At 56.8% G+C, this 20,194-nt stretch overlaps 1 protein-coding gene across 1 annotated transcript in view; it reads left to right on the plus strand.

Moving 5' to 3' along the window:
- Window positions 1-20,194, plus strand: part of PLXNB2 (plexin B2) — a 53,789-nt gene that overhangs the window by 19,640 nt on the left and 13,955 nt on the right. Inside the window, 19 exon segments of the mRNA XM_074271989.1 lie at window positions 4,203-5,319; window positions 5,625-5,804; window positions 6,129-6,257; window positions 8,519-8,619; window positions 8,968-9,094; window positions 9,480-9,633; window positions 11,493-11,607; window positions 11,752-11,860; window positions 12,505-12,606; window positions 13,317-13,409; window positions 14,304-14,385; window positions 14,541-14,701; window positions 15,309-15,457; window positions 16,199-16,307; window positions 17,460-17,608; window positions 17,747-17,838; window positions 17,841-17,913; window positions 18,909-19,050; window positions 19,714-19,941. Coding sequence (XP_074128090.1) covers window positions 4,203-5,319; window positions 5,625-5,804; window positions 6,129-6,257; window positions 8,519-8,619; window positions 8,968-9,094; window positions 9,480-9,633; window positions 11,493-11,607; window positions 11,752-11,860; window positions 12,505-12,606; window positions 13,317-13,409; window positions 14,304-14,385; window positions 14,541-14,701; window positions 15,309-15,457; window positions 16,199-16,307; window positions 17,460-17,608; window positions 17,747-17,838; window positions 17,841-17,913; window positions 18,909-19,050; window positions 19,714-19,941 — 3,412 coding nt within the window.

Raw genomic sequence — 20,194 nt, forward strand, 5'->3', positions numbered from 1 at the left:
AAGAGAGCCTTCTTGTGCAGGCTGGAGGTTTTTGGAGGAGGGGGAGTGAGGCAGGCTGAGGGGCGAGGGCCTGAGCTGGGAAGGGCTGGCGATGGCGTCGCTTAGCCGCTGTGGCTGCTCCGGGGAGGGCAGGTGAGGAGTGAGGGAGAGATGTCCAGCTCGAGCCCAAGGCTGGGAACGGTCAGAGGGGGAGGGGTGCTGGAAGGACCGGGGCGCCTCCACGGTGTGGGGGGGTTGGAGAGAGCAGACTCAGTGGGGGACGTCTGCCGTTCTGCTTCCTAAAGAGACTGGAGACTCCTTTTTGTAGCCGGGCAGGAGATGCTGTTTTCTTCCAAGGCCTTTAGAATGTTACAGTGAGAACAGCAACAGTTGGACTCGAGGAACCTTAGTTCAAACCTTGCCATTGCTCTTTACCTGTGGGGCCTGCCTCGCTCTGCCTCAGTCTCCCCATCTGTAAAATGGGAGAAGTGGAAGAGAGGGTCTCCCTGTGTGATGATCTGCCCCTCTCCTTTTTCTGGGGTGCTGGGTCCCCAGTCTGGAGCCCGGCATGCTGGGGTCCATCTCCCTCTGGGTTTCTTAGTAGCCTCTCAGCCTCGTTTACAGATGAGAAATAAGAGGCTCAGGCGGGTATGTGACCTAGCCATGGTCACGTTGCTAATAAGTGTCTGAGGCGGCGTCCAAACCCTGGCTTGGAGCGGTACAACTCACCGGGCATTCGCCAGGGACCGAAGTCCCTGTTTGGCACAAGTGAGACCTCAGCTCCGCCCTCATAGGGCTGCCAGTCTAGAAAGGTACCCACACAGGGGATAGGGTCCTTTGAGGGGAAAGCAGGGGGCTGGACACCACACGTGCCCATCCTTCACCCAGGGATGGCAGAAAATGGAGTCTCCAGACTCCTCTCCTAGGCTCCGGCCCCCCATCTACTTTTTGTTATGGAGTGGAGGGGCAGGGCCCCCCTTTCTCTGAGGGGCCAAGCAAGGCCTGGGGAAGAGGGAGGGATCCGGGTTGGTGGATGCTCTAGGTCTGAGGCGGAGAGAAGGGAAGGAGGCGTTCCGGGGAGCTTCCCAGTGAGCCGGCTCTGCCTGGGCTGGAGACGGATTAAGCAGCCGATTAAATTCTCAGCCTTTCCCGAGTCCCGGTCATGGGGCTTGGATTTTCCCTTGTCTCCCCAGCGTGGAGGAGCCGCCAAGAGGCCTGGCAGAGTCGGGCGTGAGGGACCGCATGTGCATGGCCATGGTCCCTGGTCTCCTGGGATGTAGTGCACGCGCACACACACACACATGGACACGCAAAATGTAAACATATACTCTTAACCATGTACTTCCACACACGTGCACTCATGCTCACACACGTGTGAACATGCGCACACAATTCATGCCCATGCTCACATGCAAACTTACACATTACACACACGTGTGTGATCACATACTAGTGCACTCTTGTACACTCTCACACACATACTCACACCACATGCACGCACACTCACACACGCACGCCGTCAGTCATCTCCAGCCCAGGCACCTCATACAACACGCTCGGCCGTGTCTCTTTGTCTCTGTCTCTCCCATGCAGCGCAGTCACACATGTGCCAGCTGGGAGGGGGGGCAGGACCCTGTGTCTCTCACTCTGTTTCACACCTCTCCCCACCCATGTCTTCTCCCCCCCACCGGGGGGCACGGGGAGGGCCTCGAGAACAAAGGAGGGATGGAGGGGGCGGCCGCTCCAGAGCGGGCCCTCCCCCCACCCCAGGGGGCTGATCAGATACAGAATTTTCAATGAGCCCTGGGAGGCCTCAGAGCCAGGCAGGCAGCGAGGGAGGGAGGGAAGGAGGAGAATGAAATGTTTCCAAAGGAGAAGATTTGTAAGTCAATGAGCCCCAAGCCCGCCCCAAGTAGAAAGCCTGAGTGTGGGCGTCCCAGTGCCAGCCTCTCCGTGAGTCTGTGCACGGACAGCCGGTGCCCACATGCGCGCTGGATCATGCGTCCCCGAGTCTTTCCCCATGGGTACGGAACGATGGGTCGGACTGCCACCGTGTGACTGGCTCCGGGGTGGAGAGCCGGGAAAGGAGGGACGGAGCTGGGGGAGCCTCCTAGACAGCTGAGGTGCCTCCCTGGGCTCCATTAGCGGGGTTATAAATAGTGCGTCCCCAGTGGCGGCGGCAGGCGTGTGAGGGCCCGTAAGAGCCGATCTCAGGCGGGCGGCTACTCAGGAAGGGGGCTCCCATCTCCTGAGGGATCAAGAGTCTATTAACACCCTTCACCTTAAATAGCCCCAAAAAGGAGCTCTCCGGAAGACAGGGGCGCTTCTGTGGGTGGCCCAGGGCTTGGACGGGGGTGGAAATCCGCGGATGTCAGTGTGCTTCCACAGGGCCTTTGGGGCTTCCTCCATTGCTGTGTTGGGGATCCGAGTGCAAGGAGTGTGGGTCTCCATGGGCGTGCCCCTGCTTTGTGTCTGCTGCACCCTCTCATGGGGGTTTCTGGCTGTGTCTGATCACAACAAGAGGCGCCTGGGCCTGGATCTTGCCTCAGCCATCATTGTTGAGTAGTTTTAGTCACGTTTGACTCTTAGGGCCTCCATTTCAGGTTTTCTTGCTGCTCTTTCCTGCTCCAGGACATTTTACAGAAGAGGAAACTGAGGGAAATGGGGCAAAGTGACTCGCCCGGGTCACAGAGCTAGTAAGCGTCTGAGGCCTCGGTCACTGACCAACTAGCTCTGATCCAGCCTCAGTTTCCTATTCTGGGAATTGGGATTGTCCTTCCTTGGCAGACCTCTGAGGCCGGAATGAAACAAGAGTGATCATTGTGTACAGCATGTGTGTCTGTGTTCACGTGTGGCAGAGGCGGCCAAGTGGTGGAGAGAATCTTGGACCCGCACTCAGGAAGTTTGTTGTTGTTCGGTCATTTTTCACGCATGTCTGACTCTCTGTGAGCCCGTTTGGGGTTTTCTTGGCAGAGACACTGGATTGGTTTACCATTTCCTTCTCTAGCTCGTTTTGCAGATGAGGAAACTGAGGCAAACAAATGTGACTTGTTTAGGGTTCACAGATAGTGAGTATCCGGGACCAGATTGGAATTGAGAAAGATGGGTTTTTCCAACTCCAGAGCCAGCACACTAACCACTGAGCCACCTGGCTGCTCTGGAGTCAGGAAGATCTGAATTCAAATATGGCATCAGACACTTGCTAACTATATGAGCCTGGGCAAATCATCCCTACTTCAGTTTTCTCATCTGTAGAATGGGAAGAGTACAAACACCTATCTCTCAGACACTTGCAAATCATCCCTGCTTCAGTTTTCTCATCGGTAGAATGGGAATAGTGCAAACACCTGTCTCTCAGGGGTGTTAAATGAGATGCTATCTGTAACGTGACATCAGGTAGATGCTAACTCTGCTTGTGTAGGGGCGTGCTGCTGTCTGTGGGTATGTGTGTCGGTGTATGGACATGGTCGGGTGCAGCCACGGGCCACTGCTTTTATCTCTGGGATAGGCCAGCCCAGGCGATCCGAGCAGTCTGAGGAGCGCAGGGTTCTGAGCTCACGGGTCGTCTGGTCCAATGCACACCGTGTCCCGTGTTTCCCCCCCTGCCCCACACACAGAAGGAAAAATGTACTGGTTTATCATCTGTCTCTTCCATGGAGACTCAGGGTACCCTGGGAAGGTTGGAGAATCCTAGGGAGATGGGAGAGGGGTGCTTGTGACAAATACTCAGACGTGAGTCGGTCCCAGCAGACAGACCCAGGGGCTGGGGGCTAGGAAATCCGGGCACTAGTCCTTCCAGGCTAGCTTATGTCTCCCTCTGGGTCTGATTCTCCTTCTATAAAATAGGCAGCATCCTTCCTGAATCCCCATCCTGGCAGATCCAGGATTAGCGGTGGCTGTCCGTTAGCACAGACCACGTTGAGATTGCAAACAAGGAAAAATATTCCCAGGAGGCTGGGAGCCTGTCTTCCCAGAGTGGCCCAGATCCTGTCTCGCCTCTGCAGTACTGGGCAAGGAAGGTTTTGTCCTTGGAGAGTGATCGCCAGCTTTTGGCAGGGGGGTGAGGGCACATGGTGACTTCTGGGGGGTTAAGGGAAGCAGCAGCCCCGACCACAGGGAGCTGCCAGTCTGAAGAGTCCAGAATTGGAGGGGTGAGATATGGCCTTCGAGGCCTTGAGATGAGCACTGACTACCCCCCCCCCCCTTGCTCCCTTTCTCCACAGGGTCCCGAGGAGCAGGATGGTGTCCTGGGTGTGGGTGCTGACCTTGACGAGTTCCCTGTGGCATGTGGGCGATAGCTCAAGGTCCCGAAAACCAGAAATCTTCCGCAGTAAGACAGAGTTGAACCACTTGGTGGTTGATGATGTGTCGGGGACCGTGTATGTGGGCTCCGTGAATGCCCTCTACCAGCTCACCCCTGACCTCCAACTGGTCCACGTGGTGGAAACGGGGCCTGCGCTGGACAACAAAAAATGCACGCCCCCCATTGAGCCGAGCCAGTGCCAGGAGGCCGTGGACACAGACAACGTCAACAAACTGCTCCTGTTGGACCGGCCTGGCGGGCGGCTCGTGGAGTGTGGCAGCCTCTTCAAGGGCATCTGTGCCCTGAGGGAGCTGGGCAACATCTCCCATCGCATCTTCTACGAGGACAGCAGTGGGGAAAAGTCCTTCGTGGCCAGCAACGACGAGCGGGTGTCCACGGTGGGGCTGGTGACCAGCGTGGGCAAGGGCGACGACGACAGCGGGCCCGCCGAGCGCGTGCTCTTCGTGGGCAAAGGCAACGGGCCCCACGACAACGGGATCATCATCAGCACGCGGCTGCTGGACCGCAAGGACGGCAAGGAGGCCTTCGAGGCTTATACGGACCACACGGCCTTCAAGGCAGGCTACCTGTCAGCCAATACGCAGCAGTTCGTGACCGTGTTTGAGGACGGGGATTATGTCTTCTTCATCTTCAACCAGCAGGACAAGCAGCCTGCCAAGAACCGCACCCTTGTGGCGCGGATGTGCAAGAACGACCCCTTTTACTACTCCTACTTTGAGATGGACCTGGAGTGCCACAGCGGCTCGGGGGACGTGTATGGTGTCTGCCACGCCGCCTTCGTGGCCACCCTTGAGTCCACGCCCGGCGCCGGCCGCGTGCTCTTCGCAGTCTTCAGCAAGGACAGTAAGGGTGGCGGCGGCAGCCCCCGCTCCGCCCTGTGCCTCTTCCCCCTGGGAGACATCCATCAGAAGATGGAGGAGAACAGGAACAAATGTTACACGGGGGCCCAGGGCAGCAGCTCCCAGACCTTCTACAAGCCCTTCCACGGGGAAGTCCAGTGTATGAGCCACGGACCGGTGAGTCTGCCCGAGGGGGCGAGAGGGGGTTGGGGAAGACTCCAGGCCCAGTGGGGGCCTCCCAGGAAAGGGTGAATTCCCATGTGGGTCCTGTGACACAGGTTCATTCAACAGACCTTAAGGAAAAACGAGCCCCCTTAGTAAGCCCCACTGTGGGTGGCACAGGATGGCATGGGAGGGGGCAGAGGAGGAGACGTGGTAGGGCTTACCGCGTCGGATTACAGGGACAGGAGCTGGCTCGGGCGGTAGGCAGAGGCGGGCTGGGGCAAGAACAGATGGGGATCTCGCCCCTCCTCGATCCGCAGACCAGCCTGAGTTTCCGCTGTGGCTCTGAGCACCTGCCGTACCCCCTCGGGAGCCGGGACGGGCTGGTGAGCACCGCTGCCCTCCAGAGAGACGGCATGAATCTGACGGCGGTGACGGTGACAACTGAAAATGGGCACACCGTGGTCTTACTGGGGACGTCGGACGGCCGCATCCTCAAGGTGAGCCCGGGGGGCCTTCCCCGTCCCATCCCCTGATTGCTTTCCTCCAGGGAGGGGAGATTCAGGACTGAGTGCAGCCATGAAAGGGGTGAGTCTGGGGGGGTACCCTTACTATAAAGTGATCTAGTAGCCAGGCTCTCCCCGCGTGGGGTCCAGAGGCCCGGGTCTTCCCTGCCTGTGACCTGGGGGAAGATGCCCTGTTCGGTCCCGCCTGCAGATAGCAGCTCGTGGCTCTTGAAGACTTCTCCGAGGGGCTCAGCCACGAATGGTGGCCTCCTTCTGTGGACAGCTCCTGCCACCTTTGGCCTTTCTCCCTCTGCCCAGGTGTTCCTGACTGCCGACGGGACATCCACGGAATACGGTTCTATCCTCGTGGAGCTTAACAAACGCATCGAGAGAGACCTGCTGCTGTCCGCCAATGGGACCAGTCTCTATGTCATGACCCAGGACAAGGTACTGGGTTCAAGTGGCGTGGGCAGCTAAGCCAAGGCTCAACCCCTATCCCACAGCCCAGGCTGCAGGGAACGGGAAAGAATGGGAAATGGGGCCTGGGACCCATTTCTCTTTTAGCACCAAAGCCCATCCTTGTCCCTCCGATGTGCACAGCCTTGTGCTCTGCTAGGAGCCAGGGTGGGGGGACAGAGGGCGAGTCCCAGCCCCTGCTCTTGGGAGGCTTCCAGCCTGGGGGAGAGCAGGTCCCGGAGCTGCCCGGGATTGGGCTGAGTGAGAGGGGGGCATGGGAGCAGGCCTGGGGCTGAGCAGGGGAGGGAAACTCCAGCTCCTGTTCTGAGGGAGCTTACACACTGGGAGGAGAGTGGGCCCAGAAGCCGCCCAGGGATGAAAGGGGGGCAGAGGGAGGCAGCAGGCTCCGTGTCCTTGTTCTTCCTCAGTTCCCGTTCCGGGAGCTCTCAGCAGCTGGGAACTGCCCAGGAACCCTCCGACCCTCCCTCCCAGCCACCCCCAGCACCGTGCCTGGAGCACAGCGGGCACCTGATAAGGGGCTGGGGCTCGGAGTGTCTCTGCCTCCCTCCCTCCCTCCTACTTTGCTTTCTTTCTCTTATCTTCTGTTCTTCTTTCTCTCTGGGTCTCTCTTTGTTTCTTTTCTCCTTCCCCTCTCCCCTCCCTCCCCTCCCCTGGCCTCTGCTCCCTCACCCTCGCCCTCCTTGGAGATAGCGGGGAGCCAGGAATCTGGGTCAGCTCACCTCTCGGTACCCGTGGTGCCTTTGTGGGGGTGGGGTGGACAACAGCCGGATTCATCGGGGATCAGGGCTTACCTGGAAAATGGCCAGGATACCCAGTGCCGGGGTTAGGGGGGATGGTGCTAATGATATTCAAATCACATGCCAGTGTGCGGGCACCCTCCTCGCCTTTTCTGGGAGTAGGGGCGGCCGCGGCAGAGACAGCCGGGGGATTCCTGGGGAGCCGCTTGGGGTTGGGGTGCCCTGGCCCCCGGGGGCTAACTTAGAGGGCCCCCCTCCCTCTGGAAGGGATGGGCGGCAGCCCACAGGGAGGGAGAGGAACAGAAGCCAGACTTGCTGACCCAATTTTGGCTTTCCTTCCCTTTTTGAAAGCTTCAGCTCCCTCCTAGGACATGGTGGCCCAAGCTGGCAGCTGGGGTGGAGCCAGAGGGTGGGTGGGCCGCCTGGGTCTTTAGGATGCACTGGCTGACTCGCCCCAGGGGCCGGCTCTCCTCTCCAAACTCCTCCCGTTTGCCCGCCTGGCCCTGTGCCCGGCTCCCACTGAGGGGAGCCCTGGACCCTGCCCTCCCAGTAGATGAGACAGGCTAACTAAGAAGAGACCAGAGACCAGCCAGCATCCAAGGAGACTGGCACACGGAGCCAGGAGAAGGAGGGAGGCTACTATCAGATAAAGCTGGAAAGTGGGCTGGGGCCCACTGCTAGAGGGCCTTGAATGCCAGACTGAGGGAGCTTAAAGGGGTTCTGACTAGAAATGGCTGACTGGTCTGTGAATGGGGAAAGTGATTTGCACCTGAAGGGTGGACAGGCGAGGGGAGACCTTCCCTTTTCTGCATGTTCCCTCTCTAAAGGGTTGTGCCCACTGGCCCCAGTGACCGTGGAGGCAGTGAAGCCCTTTAGGAGGTGCCCAGAAAAGAGTCATCATGGTCCAGATGAGGCTCTAGGAGGAAGAGGACCTAGACTGCCCAACACAAGGGTCCAGCTTCCTGACCCTTGGGTCCCTTGACTGAGGGGTTCTAGGGAAGGAAGGGATGCGTGACGTGGATAGGCAGGTCTAGAATGTGTGTCTAGTTTAGAACCTAGATTCCACATGGCAGGGGCATTCGAGCCATAATCTAGGAGCTGGACTAGACCCAGGGTGCTGTGGGAAGAGGGTCTAGAGCTAGGGTGCTGTAGAGGGAAAGTCTAGATCTAGAGTATTATGGGAGATCTAGATCTAAGGTACTATGGGGAAGAGGCTCTAGAGCCAGGGTGCTGTAGAGGGAAAGTCTAGATCTAGAGTACTATGGGAGATCTAGATCTAAGGTACTAAGGTACTAAGGATACTAAGATCTAAGGGAAGAAGGTCTAGAGCCAGAGGGCTGTGGGGGAAAGGTCCAGAGTCAAGGTGCTGTAGGGACAACGCCTTTCCCCGCTAAGGTAATTTACAGTGGAGATCCTGAAGCTTCCCAGTCCTTGCCACTCCTGCCCAGACTGGAGGGCTCCCCTCACCAGATCGCCCCCTCGGTCTTTTTCTAGATTTTCCGGCTCCCTGTTCAGGAGTGTCTCAGTTACCAAACCTGCGAGCAGTGCCAGGATTCTCGCGACCCCTACTGTGGCTGGTGTGTGCTCGAAGGACGGTAAGTGGCCGTGTTTGGGCCTGCAGGAGGCAGGGGAAGGGCCCGGGAAGCAGCCACGGCCACGAGCCTGAAGCCAGATTTGTGCATGAGAGATGGTCCCCCAATCTGCGTGAGGGGGCTGTGCTCTTTCCCAGAGGTAAATGTAACCCTCACCTCAGCTGTGAGGGAAACAGTGATCTGGGCTTGCCCTCGGAGAGTCCCTCTTCCTAGTCTGGAGGTCAGATCTTTCTGAGGGGAATTCTGGGACTAAGGGGAGACACAGCCTTGCTTTCAGGGATCCCTGGTTTAAGGAGAGGAGCCATAGTTTGGTCCTGCCTTGGAGGCCCTAACATCCCACTTCTCCACCAGCTGCACCAGGAAGGTCGACTGCCTGAGGGCCGAGGAGGAGAATCATTGGCTCTGGAGTCGGGGAAACTCCTGTGTAGCGGTCACCAGTGCCCAGCCCCAGAACATGAGCCGTCGGGCTCAGGGTGAGGTATGAGGGCCTGGGACGAGAGGACTCGGGAGGAGAGGCGGGGAAAGTGGGCAGGGGCAATCAGAGCGGGCTTCTGGGAAACGGGGGCACCTAAGCGGCATGAGACAAAGGCTTATTGGGGAGCACTTCACTCCTGGCCTGTCTCCTATTTACTTGCCCTTCAAACCCAGGGAATGGTTCAGGTCTGTATTGGTATGGAGTGTGTGTGTACGTGTGTGTACGTGTGTGTGTACACATGTGCGTGCTTGTGTTCCCTTACCTCCCTCACCTCCCTCACCTCCCTGACCTCCCTGACCTCCCTCATCTCCCTCACCTCCCTCACCTCCCTCACCTCCCTCACCTCCCTCACCTCCCTCACCACCTCCGGTATCTGTCCTGTGTCCAGGTGCGTTTGACAGTCAGCCCGCTCCCAGCTCTGACAATAAACGACGACCTTCAGTGTCGCTTTGGAGACTCGCCGGCTCACCCTGCCCGGGTGGTAGGAGACACCATCATCTGTGACTCCCCCAGCAGCATTCCCGCAACGCCTCCAGGCCAAGGTCAGGCACTCACCTTTTCCCAGAGTGAGGTTTCCTCATTAAGCCAAGAGATGGCCTGGAGGGTGACTGATAGTTCCAGTAGTGATTGAATGCCTGTGAGAAAGAAGGAGGGGGGAGAAAAGGAGAGGCTGACAGGAGGGAGAGGGAAGGGCAGGGAACAGTGTTTCAGGGGGCGGGAGGAGGCTGAAAGCCCCCCCCCCCCTCCCAGGGTCACCTGGCAGGCCTTCCATCCCCAGGGAGACTGAAATGAGGCCATTCCCGAGAAAGCCAGACGGCCAGGCCACACCTGTGCCCTGAATTCTTTAGGCCTTTGGTGAGGGCTAGGGGAGGGAGAGGCTGGGGCTGCTGGAGGCCAGGAGAGGCACTCTAGAACCAGGACCTGCGAGGAGGGGCCGGACCCGGACACCTGGCGAGATCTCATCCCATAGAAGTAAGGAGCCGCTGTCCCAGAGGCTCCGAGGGAGCGTCAGCGAGGGCCCTTGGGGCCGAAACATGAGGTCTCTGGGCTTTGAGCTGCTCACCTGAGACAGGATCTGATAATTGCCTTTGAAGCAACAGATGGAGTCAGCCAGAAAACTGGGGAGGGGGGGGACCTTGTGAGAGGGCCAGCCTGGAGAAGTCAGGGCCTGGAGAAATGGAGGCTGGCAAAAGTCTCTGATATAGAGGGGGAAGCTCTAGACTTGGCAGAAAAGCCCTGGATTTGAATTTGGTCTCTGGCACTTGGCTGTTAGAACATACCTCTGAATGTTGCTTCATCTGTAAAATGGGTACAAGAATACACACATTATAGAATTTCCAGATGAAGACAGGGTGATTGAAACTTTAAAATCATGGCTTGGCCCTTAACTAAACCTGTGACCATGAGCCTCAGGTCCTCCATCTATGAAATCAGCCAAAGGCTCCGGCACTATCTGCCCCCCACCCTCCTTGGGGGGAAAGCCCTTTGTAAACACCTTAAACCTTCCTGGCAAATGGGGCAGCTGGGGCTCCGTGGGTCACTCGCCCTCTCACTGCAAGAACGGGCCTGATTCACAGCTTCTGAGCTGCTGAGCAGGAGGCTGGAGAAATCCCCAACGACAGGATAGTCTTTTATTTCCAGGGTCGCTATAAGCTTCTTCCCTCCCACCCCCTTCCAGGGGACTATGAGCAAGCAGTCACACCTGAATCCCCCCCCCCATCTCTTTGTCTGGTCTCTCCCCATCCCTACCTTTATTCTAGTTCCCCCCATCCCTTGCTCCTGCCCCTCCATGTTTTTGGTCTCTCTTCACCCACCCCCACTTTTATTCTAACTTCCCTATCACTTTCTTCTGCTCCCCCCCAATACCTTTGTCTGGCTTCTCAATACACCACACCTTTATTCTAGCCTCCCCCCTCCACACCTTTGGCCATCCCTACTCCTTTGTCCTGCCCATCCCCTCAATAATTTTCTCCTGGCCCCTCACCCACTCCCACTCCTTTATCCTTTGTTCTGTCTCCCCAACCCTTGCCTCTGAGAATTGCCGGTCCTCCTCAAAGCTCCGCCCTTGTCAGGTCATTGAGGAAAGCTCTTCGTGTGCCCCGCTGGCAGTGCCACGTCCCCCTCCCTGCCACATTTCTTTGGTGAATCTGTGACTGAGTTGTTTGCCAGAAGGGGGACATGCTCGTTGATCGTGGGGCCGCGGTTTCTTAGTCTCTTGGTCCCCGGACCTGGTGCATCCCCAGCTGCTGCCTAATAACTACCACTTGCTTGGGTGGGCAGCAGGGAGCCAGTCTAGTGTAGCCTCCCTCATTTTGCAGATGAGGAAACAGGACCAGAAGCAGGAGTGGGGTGCTGGGTAGGGGTCCTGCTCACCATCCAGCCTTTATTCCCTTCTCTGCAGACCACGTTGAGGTCCAGATCGTGCTCACCTTCTTGCGGACCCCCGTGTTCTTGACCTCTCATATGTATCCATTCTATGACTGTAAGGAGGCCATGAGTCTGGCAGAGAATATTCCGTAAGTATCTAGAGCTCAATGTCAGTGCCCCCTTCCTCCTCCCCCAGTCCTGGGTATCTGAGGGGAGGGGGGAGTTTCTCCGGTAGGGGGCTCTAGCTGGGCTCCCAAGGGGGCTGCCTCACCTGCCTGCTGCCCACCCTGTAGGTGCATCTCTTGTGCCAGCAATCGCTGGAACTGCCAGTGGGACCTGAAGTACCATGAGTGCAGAGAGTCTTCCCCCAACCCTGAAGAGGGTATCATCAAGTCCCACATGGTAAGGGCAGGGCCGGGCTGGATGGCTGGGGTGGGACAGGGCTGCAGGTGAGGAGAATCCCTGGAACGGGGCTGCTGGGATCCAAGCCCACGGCCTGCCACAGACTCCTGAGTGAAGGAGATCACGCAAAGTCTCATGTGTAGGAGGCCCCATCCACAGAAGGAAGTGTACAAGCATAGGGCATGCCATGGGTAAAAGCTGACAGAAGCAATCCTGACTGGAATTATGGGAGCAATGGCCAGGTCTTGCCTAGGGGGAGGGTCCAAAGTGGGGAAACCATGGCAATCCACCCTCAACTCCCTGCTGCTCCCTGTGTGTCTTTGAAATCCCTTTCCATCTTAGCAGCTGTGAGCCAGGGAAAGCAAAAATCATTGGTAATCTGCAGAGCCCTGGGCTTGAACCTGGGGGATCTTTGACCTCACCTGCCTGGGCTTTGGGTTCCCCCTCTAGGAACTGAAGAGTTAGCTTAGATGACCTTGGAAGTCCCTCAGTTCTAACCCGGTGACTCTGTGATTCCCCCAAATTCATCCAAAATAGATTTGTCCCCTTCCCCCTGGGGACAAGACAGCAGGAGGTTCCCCAGAGGCCTGGGGGTCCTGCAGCAGGAGAGCCCCTCTCACTGGGGCTGCTGGTTCTGTCTACAGGAGGAGAACTGCCCCCAATTCCTGAACCCCAACCCACTGGTCATCCCCATGAACTATGAGACAACTGTGAGCTTTGAGGGGAAGAATCTAGACCCAGCGAAGGTGAGTGCGCCACTGATCTGCTCCCTTCCCTAGGAAGTCTACCCTGTTTTTCAGAAGGGCCCCACTAATGCATTTGGGTGCCTCATCCAAGACAAATGATGCATTCTATTTAGTACGGATCAACAGGTATTTATTAACCACCTACTGTGTGCCAGACACTGAAGGGACAAAGACAAAATAACCCTTGCCTTCAAGGAGTTTACACTCTCCTCAGCAATAGAGGGGGGGAGTACTAAGTCTACGAAGTAATTTAGAAAGAGAAGAGAGGAGAAGTCAGGTCAGAGAGCACTAACACCCACGAGGGGCTAAGTAAGGCTCCTTAAAGGAGGTTTGCTCTGGTGGGAGTTAGGTGGGAGAAATGAGAGGGAGAGCATTATAGACATGGAAGCTGGAGACAGGCCGGTAGGTGTGGAGGACAGTTAGCCGACTTTGAGTGATGAAATAATTATGTGTAAATTATCCATAAAGAAGGTGGTTATTACCCAGAAGCCTCTTCTCCTGGAAATTCTGAGAAGGCTCAGATAGCCTGGCAGTCCACAGTGTGTCTCAGGCTACCATTACCTTAGGCCTTGAATTAGGCCCCATCGGAGGGGGCTGCAGGTTGTGGTAGGGAAAGGAGCCACCAGCGAGCTCTTTGCCTCTTCCCTCTCCAGGACTCGGGCACTCAGCGTCTGAGTGTGAATTTCATGTCTTTCCTTTACCTCCCCTAGATGCCATCCCTGCACGTTGGCAGTGAGAAGCTGAAATTTGAAAAGTCAGTGACCACCGGAGGGTCAGGCACCTTCACATTCACAACCCCCAAGGTATGGCCGGGTCAGGAAGTGGGGGGGGGTGGATGAACCCCAAAACAAGAGAAGCGGGGCTCAGTGGGACCACACTTAGTAGGTGGGGAGAAAATGCCAAGAAGAGGAAGGAGCCAGTCTGGAGGGCGGAGGGAGTGAGTGGGTGTCCATTCATTAGGGAAAGGCCCCGGGCAGCCACCTGTGGAAGGAATTAAGGGCTTCATGGAGAAGAAAGGGGAGTTGGCTGGATGCACAGTGTAGCAAATTGGGAGCAAAATATGATACAATGTGGCTATTTAAATCTGTTTCTGCCACAGTTGGGGATACAATGTATCTGTCTTGCCTCTTTCCGGGGCTTATCAGTAGGGAAGCTCTGTGTTTAGAGATACAATGTATCCCTCCTACCTTTTTCCCCATTGGTGGGTTCCATAGGGAAATACCATGTTATACAATGTATCTATCTTGCCTCTTTTTTTGTTGGTAGAGATGTGAGTAGGGAAGTTATATTTAAAAATACATTGTATCCCTCCTGCCTCTTTCCCTATTGGTGGATTATTTAAGGATACAGTGTATCCTAACTCTTTCCCCATTGGTGGAGATAACAGTAGGGAAGCTCTGTGTTTAGATACAGTGTCTCCCTCCTGCCTCTTTCCCTATTGGTGGAGGTGCAGGGAGGCACCCGTTTAGAAATACAGTGTATTCTCCTGCCTATGGAGGAGGTCTGTAAGGAGCACTTATCAGTCCCTGAGGCATGGGTGGGTTGTGGATGTGCTCTAGCCTCTGGTGGAGCAGCCTATTCAGTGACAGTGCATCTGTGTGCTCTGCTGTGTCCTTGGGGCTGTGTGGACCTCCTCTGGGGCAGGCGCCCGGGACCACCTAGCCACTGGTCCTCCAAGGGTCTCTCTCATTTCTCAGTTATCTTATGATGGGAACGAGACGCTGCCTCTGAACTTGTACGTCAAGTCTTATGGGAAGAACATTGACAGCAGATTGGAGGGTGAGAAGCCTTCATAGATAAGAAGCTGAGGCCTGGGAGGAGGGAGCTGGGTTGGGGAGGCGGGATGGGTGAGGCTTGAGAGAGTTGGGGTGAAGTCTGGGTGTGGGGCCCCAGGATGTGTGGGAAATGTGTCCCAAATGCTCTTCCTTCCACAGTGACCCTGTACAACTGCTCCTTTGGCCGCAGCGACTGCAGCCTCTGCCTGGCCGCCAACCCCGCTTACCACTGTGTGTGGTGTGGGGGCCAGAATCAGTGTGTGTACAAGGCCCTGTGCAGCAATATCACCACCGAGTGCCCACCCCCTGTCATCACCAAGGTGAAATGCTGTCCCCAACGCTGTTTTCTCAGTCCTCCTTCTTGAGCTGGGTCTACACCTCTGGAGTGTGTAATTCTGTGTTCTCCAGCTGTGCGCACACATACACACACACACACACACAACTCTCAGAGTGAGCGCTCTTGGACACTCTGACCCTACAGCTCCCCCATTTGTACGAACCTTGAGAAGGAGGTGCTTATGGCTGAGAGAGGCTGTGACTGTGGCCAACATGGCCACATTGTGTGGGCTGTGCCCAGGTCCCCTCACTACAGGGGAGGGTCGGGAAGGAAGCCACTTGAGTGGGCCCTGATTGGCTCCTGGAGCCAAGCCCCTGCTCCCCCTCCCCCGGTCCTCCCTGGCTTCTAAGAGTAGGTGTTCATAAGGATTGTAGTTCATGTGTGTGTGTGTGTGTGTGTGTGTGTGTGTGTGTGTGTGTGTGTGTGCACGCGCGCGCCTGCATACATGAGCACACAGGGAGTGGGCGTACATATCCTTAGAGGTATTGGGGGGGAAGGAAGCAGTAAGAGGTCCCAGACCCGCTCCCCCAGCTGCCAGTCTGCACAAGCTCCCATCAGCCCTACTCACGGTTCTGGATATTTGTCTCCAGATTGAACCCGAGACGGGCCCCCTGGGTGGCGGCATTCGGGTCACTATCCTGGGGTCTAACCTGGGCATCCAAGCTGATGACGTCAAGAGGATCACGGTGGCTGGCAAGGACTGTGCTTTTCAGAAGGACCAATATTCTGTGTCCACCAGGTAACAGGACGGCGCTGAGCCCCCCTCTCGGCCCTGCCGTGGGACCGAGCTCAAAGCGGGAGCCTACAGTGTCCCCCCCAAGGTTCTCCCACTTGTTTCCTGGAGAGGAGAGGGGGAAGGCCGCCTTACCCCCTTATGGCAGGGGAGGGGGCGCACAGCTGGGCCAGGCTACAAACCAAACTATGGCTCACAGCGGGCCTCTCGGGGGCCATCACCCCTCAAAGAAGCCTCCCCAGCTCTCTTTGCACTTAGCCCTCTGGGTTGGGACTCTGAGCTCCTTCTGGGCAGACATTATTTTGTCTTTGTACCCCCCAGTGCCTTGTTCAGACCATGCCTTAGCAAGGGGAAGTTCCAGTATGGAGACTCCCTGCTCTCCTACCAATGGGAAGCGGATCTGTGATTTGTAATCTTGTGTGTTGCTTGGGGACACAGAGAGGTTAGGTCATTTACTTGAGGTTGCAGAGATAAAACTCCCAACCAAGTAACTTCTACCATATAGTAGGAGGTAAACTGGATTGGGGTGTCTGTGTTGACCCCAGGAGGGAAAAGAAATGTGTGGACTGAAATGAGGTGCCTGTGTAGATCCCGTGAGGGAAAGGAAAGGTGTGATCAATGAGCAGGGGGTTGGAGCTGAGCAAAGGATTCTGGGTTCTCCTTATGGAAACATTAGGCTAGAGGCCCAAAGGGAATGTGTGGCGGGGGGAGAAGTGGGATCTGTGACCCTGACCCTCTGCCCCCCAGGATTGTGTGCGAGGTGGCCGCTTCTAAAGAAGCCATCACAGGGGGGATTGAGGTGGACATCAATGGGAAGCTGGGCCAGTCCCCTCCCCACGTGCAGTTTACCTACCAGGTAAGTGAGGGGCCAGCTCTGTGGGTCTGGGAGCCCCCTGGGGTTGACGCAGGTGCAAGGGGAGGAAGGGATATTGGAACAGAAAGCATCTTCGGTGAAGTCCAAACCCTGGGAGACCCAGGATGGGGCACAGATGTGTGACATCTATTTCGATGGGAGCGGCAACTTGGAGCCAGGCTGGAGACTCGGAAAGCTTCGCTGCCTGGCCTCTGCCTGGGTCCGAACTCATGGCCTGTATTTGAATCACTGCGAGAGGAGTGCAGGAAGGAGAGGGAGTCTTTTATGGCTCCCTATTGCCTCTTCTGACTGGCATTCAAGGCCTTGTACAACTTGGTTCCCCCCACCCCCACCCCCTGCCTTTTCAGTCCTATCTCATTCTCTTCTCCTCCATACTGGGCTCCAGGGTAACTGGACTGCTGTCTCCTCTTGAGATGTATGACATCTCACACTTTCCTTCTTCAGTGTTTTTGCTCAGACTGTGCCCTATGCCAGGAACACCCTCCTCTCCTCATCTGATGAATTACTCACTCTCCATCCTTTTAAGTCTAGTCCTCAGGCTGAACCCTGAGCTGGGAACCTCTGTGCTGCCCCCATCCATCCCCACACTCTGGGTGCCCCTTTCTAATCTGTGCCGCCCCCACCCCCATCCATCCCCGCCCTCTGGGTGCCCCTTTCTAATCTGTGCCGCCCCCACCCCCATCCATCCCCACACTCTGGGTGCCCCTTTCTAATCTGTGCCGCCCCCACCCCCATCCATCCCTGCCCTCTGGGTGCCCCTTTCTAATGTTTTCATGGTGTAATGTTGCTTCTCGCTGAGTTCTCCGCTTCCCCCTCTAGACTGTGAGCTCCCAGAGGGCAGGCACTGTCTTTAAAACTCTGTATCTCCCAAGCTCTCAGCACCCAGCAAGCACTTAATAAATGTCGCTGTCTCTCCGTGTCTGTGTCTCTGTGAGTCGTGTCTCTGTGCATGTGTCTCTCTGTCCGTGTGGTACCACTTGGCACCCAACCACTGGGTCATTCAGACACCCCCTAAGTGACTGCCCCTCCCCCCAAGGGGCCATGCTCTGAGCAAGCGCTAAGTCAACAGGATTTGGGCCTGTGTGCTCAGGGTTGGGGGTCCTGACTCGGGCTCTGGGCCTGTCTCCTCCCCAGCAACCAGTGCCCATGGAGGTGAAGCCCACCCAGGGGCCCCAGGCTGGCGGGACCACTCTGGTCATCAGCGGCTCCTACCTGGACACCGGCTCCCCCGAGGACGTCCGGGTGATCCTGGGCAACCCCAAGAAGGGTGTGCCCTGCGAGGTGTATGTATCAGCACCCTTTGCCCCCTGGGGAGCCCTTGGGGGAGGGAGGGAGAAGGGATGCCCCTAGGAAGAGGCTGACTCGGCTAGCCCTGCCCTCAGTGGCTGAGGCCCAGTGACTCCCCTCTGCTTCTCCTGCAGCATCGAATTTGGGCCCCAAATCCGCTGTGTCACAGGGCCCTACGAGGCCCTCGGTGAGGTCCCTATTGAGGTCTTCTACGGCAACTCCTCGACAGTGAGAACCGAGTCACCTTCACTTACCGGGAGAACCCTGTGCTGAAGGCCTTTGAGCCCCTGCGGAGTTTTTGTCAGGTAATAAGTCTCACCCCTGCTGAGAAGGCACACAGACACACTTGGAGGAACCTGCGTGTGTGTACACACACACAAACACACACACACACACACACACACACACACACACACACACAGAGGGATCCATCCCAGCCCCCCAAGTCTGCCCTCCAAATGCAGTCCTCCCAAAATAAGGCTGTCCAGCCTCCCCAAGTTTGTCCATATCCCTCCCCAGATCTTGGCACTACTGGGGATGGCTAAGAGGCCTGAGGCAGGAAGGAAGGGTCCCCAGGAAACCTTCCCCTGCTAGTGCTGACGGAAGCCAGAAGGAATGCAGTGGGGCAAGTTTGGGCACCTGCTGGGAAAACCCCAGGCCTGACTCAGACCTCTCCCTGCCCTCTCTCTTGCACTCTGGCTCATCTAGGCCACTTTCCAAACATTGCCAATCCTCACTGCCCTCTCTAGCACACTTACCATGTGATGTGGCTGATCACTGGGTGGTCCCCCATGCTCAGCTTTCTACCCCCCACGTGGTAGGGGTGGAAAGTCTCGAGAGAGACTGACATCTGATCTCTTAAGCCATTTTGTCTGTGGACAAACAGATGTCTGAGACTGAGAGCGAGGGAGATGTCAGGATGGCTCCCTTCTCTCCTTGGAGGACTTAAGGCCTAGGCCCTCCCTGTCTTACAGAAGGGGGCGTAGCTGGAGAGTATAAATGGCATCACATCAGTGGGGGCTAAAGTGTATAAGGAGTCTCCCCTAATAGATGGCTCCTGAGAAGTGTAAATGGTAGCACATCAGTGGGGGCTAAGGTGAATCTCTAACACAGACAATTCGTGGCTTTCAGCTAGCTGGATAGCCCTAACTGGCTGATTTGACTCCTAAGCTGCCCCATATCCTCCAAAACCCAAGAGAGAGAGAAAGAAGCAAGGGGTAAGGGTGGCGCTGCCCTGGGCTGGTGGGCAACAGGCAGCCAGGCTTCCTGCTCTTAACCCTTTGCCCTTGGTTTTCCCAGTGGAGGACGGAACATCAACATTACAGGCCAGGGATTTGACCTGATCCAGAACTTCTCCATGGTGGTAATTGCCGAGCCGCTCCGATCCTGGAGCAAGAGGAGGAAGAGACAGGCTCTGAGTCCCCTCCAGGCCACGACGGTCAGTCCCGCCCCATCCCACCTGCCTATTTCCAGCCCTTAGGCCCTGTCCACCCCTCCTAAAACCTGAACTTGACCCGTGAGGAGGCAGTTTCCCAAACCGAGCTGGAGGAGGGAGGTCAGGACCAGGGCCCGAGTCCCAAGGAACATCAGATGGGCTTTGAGGGCAGATGGCTCAGGGTTAGGGTGATAATGGTTATGATTCTGTAGAGGATATATGTCACATGAGTGAGATCAGAACATGTCTGCTTGTCAATATGCATTTGAAGGCATCTCTGCTCAGGTATGAGTCAGACTCGTGGCCTCGGAGTGGGCAGAGGGGGCCCTCCCAGCTCAGAGAGCCCCTGGTTCGTCCTTCCTAGCTTTCCCAGCAACCAGTGGGATTTATTGATTTCTGGCTGCAATCTATTTCTTACTGATGGAAATGATCCAGGGAGGTGGGAGGTGATCAGAAACAAAGCAGATGCCAGTGGAGGGGGTGGGGCGGGGGGAGATCAGTGCTGGGTGAATAAAGCCAGAGCTGCTCTGGTCCCCAGTGAGAGCCTGGGTCTGGGAGAAGAGGATGCTGGCCACTGCCGACTTGCTCCAGGGCCGAGATCTGGCTGCGGTGGGCACTGGGAAGGTCCCGCGGACCCCTTGTAACGCCATCTGTCTTGGTCCACAGGTGGTGGGGACCACGTATACCCGGTACAGTGACACCAAAGTTGTGTTCTCGTCCCCCCAAGTCCCCGATGAGCCCGAGGCCTACAACATCACCACGCTGCTCCAGATGGACGGCCACCGTGTCCTGCTGAAGACGGAGGCCGGGGCCTTTGAGTACGTCCCGGACCCCACCTTCGAGAACTTCACCGACGGAGTTAAGAAGCAGGTCAACAAGCTCATCCATGCCAGGGTGAGGAGATGGGAGCCTGTCCTCAGGAAGCTTCTCTACCCCTTGGGAGCAGCCAGGATGGGGCAGCCAGGATGGGACCCTGGAAATCCTAAATGGGGAGGGAGAGCCAGTTGGGTCAAAGCAGTCAAGGAAGGCCTTAGGCCTCAGCTTTTTCATCTGCAGATAATGGGATTGACCAAGGCCCTTAAAGCCCCATGTTTTCAGGTTCCCACTGGGACTGGGTACAGCCGTCAGCTTCCCCCAAAGAGCAGGA

This window comes from Sminthopsis crassicaudata, chromosome 5 (assembly GCF_048593235.1).
Source record: "Sminthopsis crassicaudata isolate SCR6 chromosome 5, ASM4859323v1, whole genome shotgun sequence".
NCBI lineage: Eukaryota > Metazoa > Chordata > Mammalia > Dasyuromorphia > Dasyuridae > Sminthopsis > Sminthopsis crassicaudata.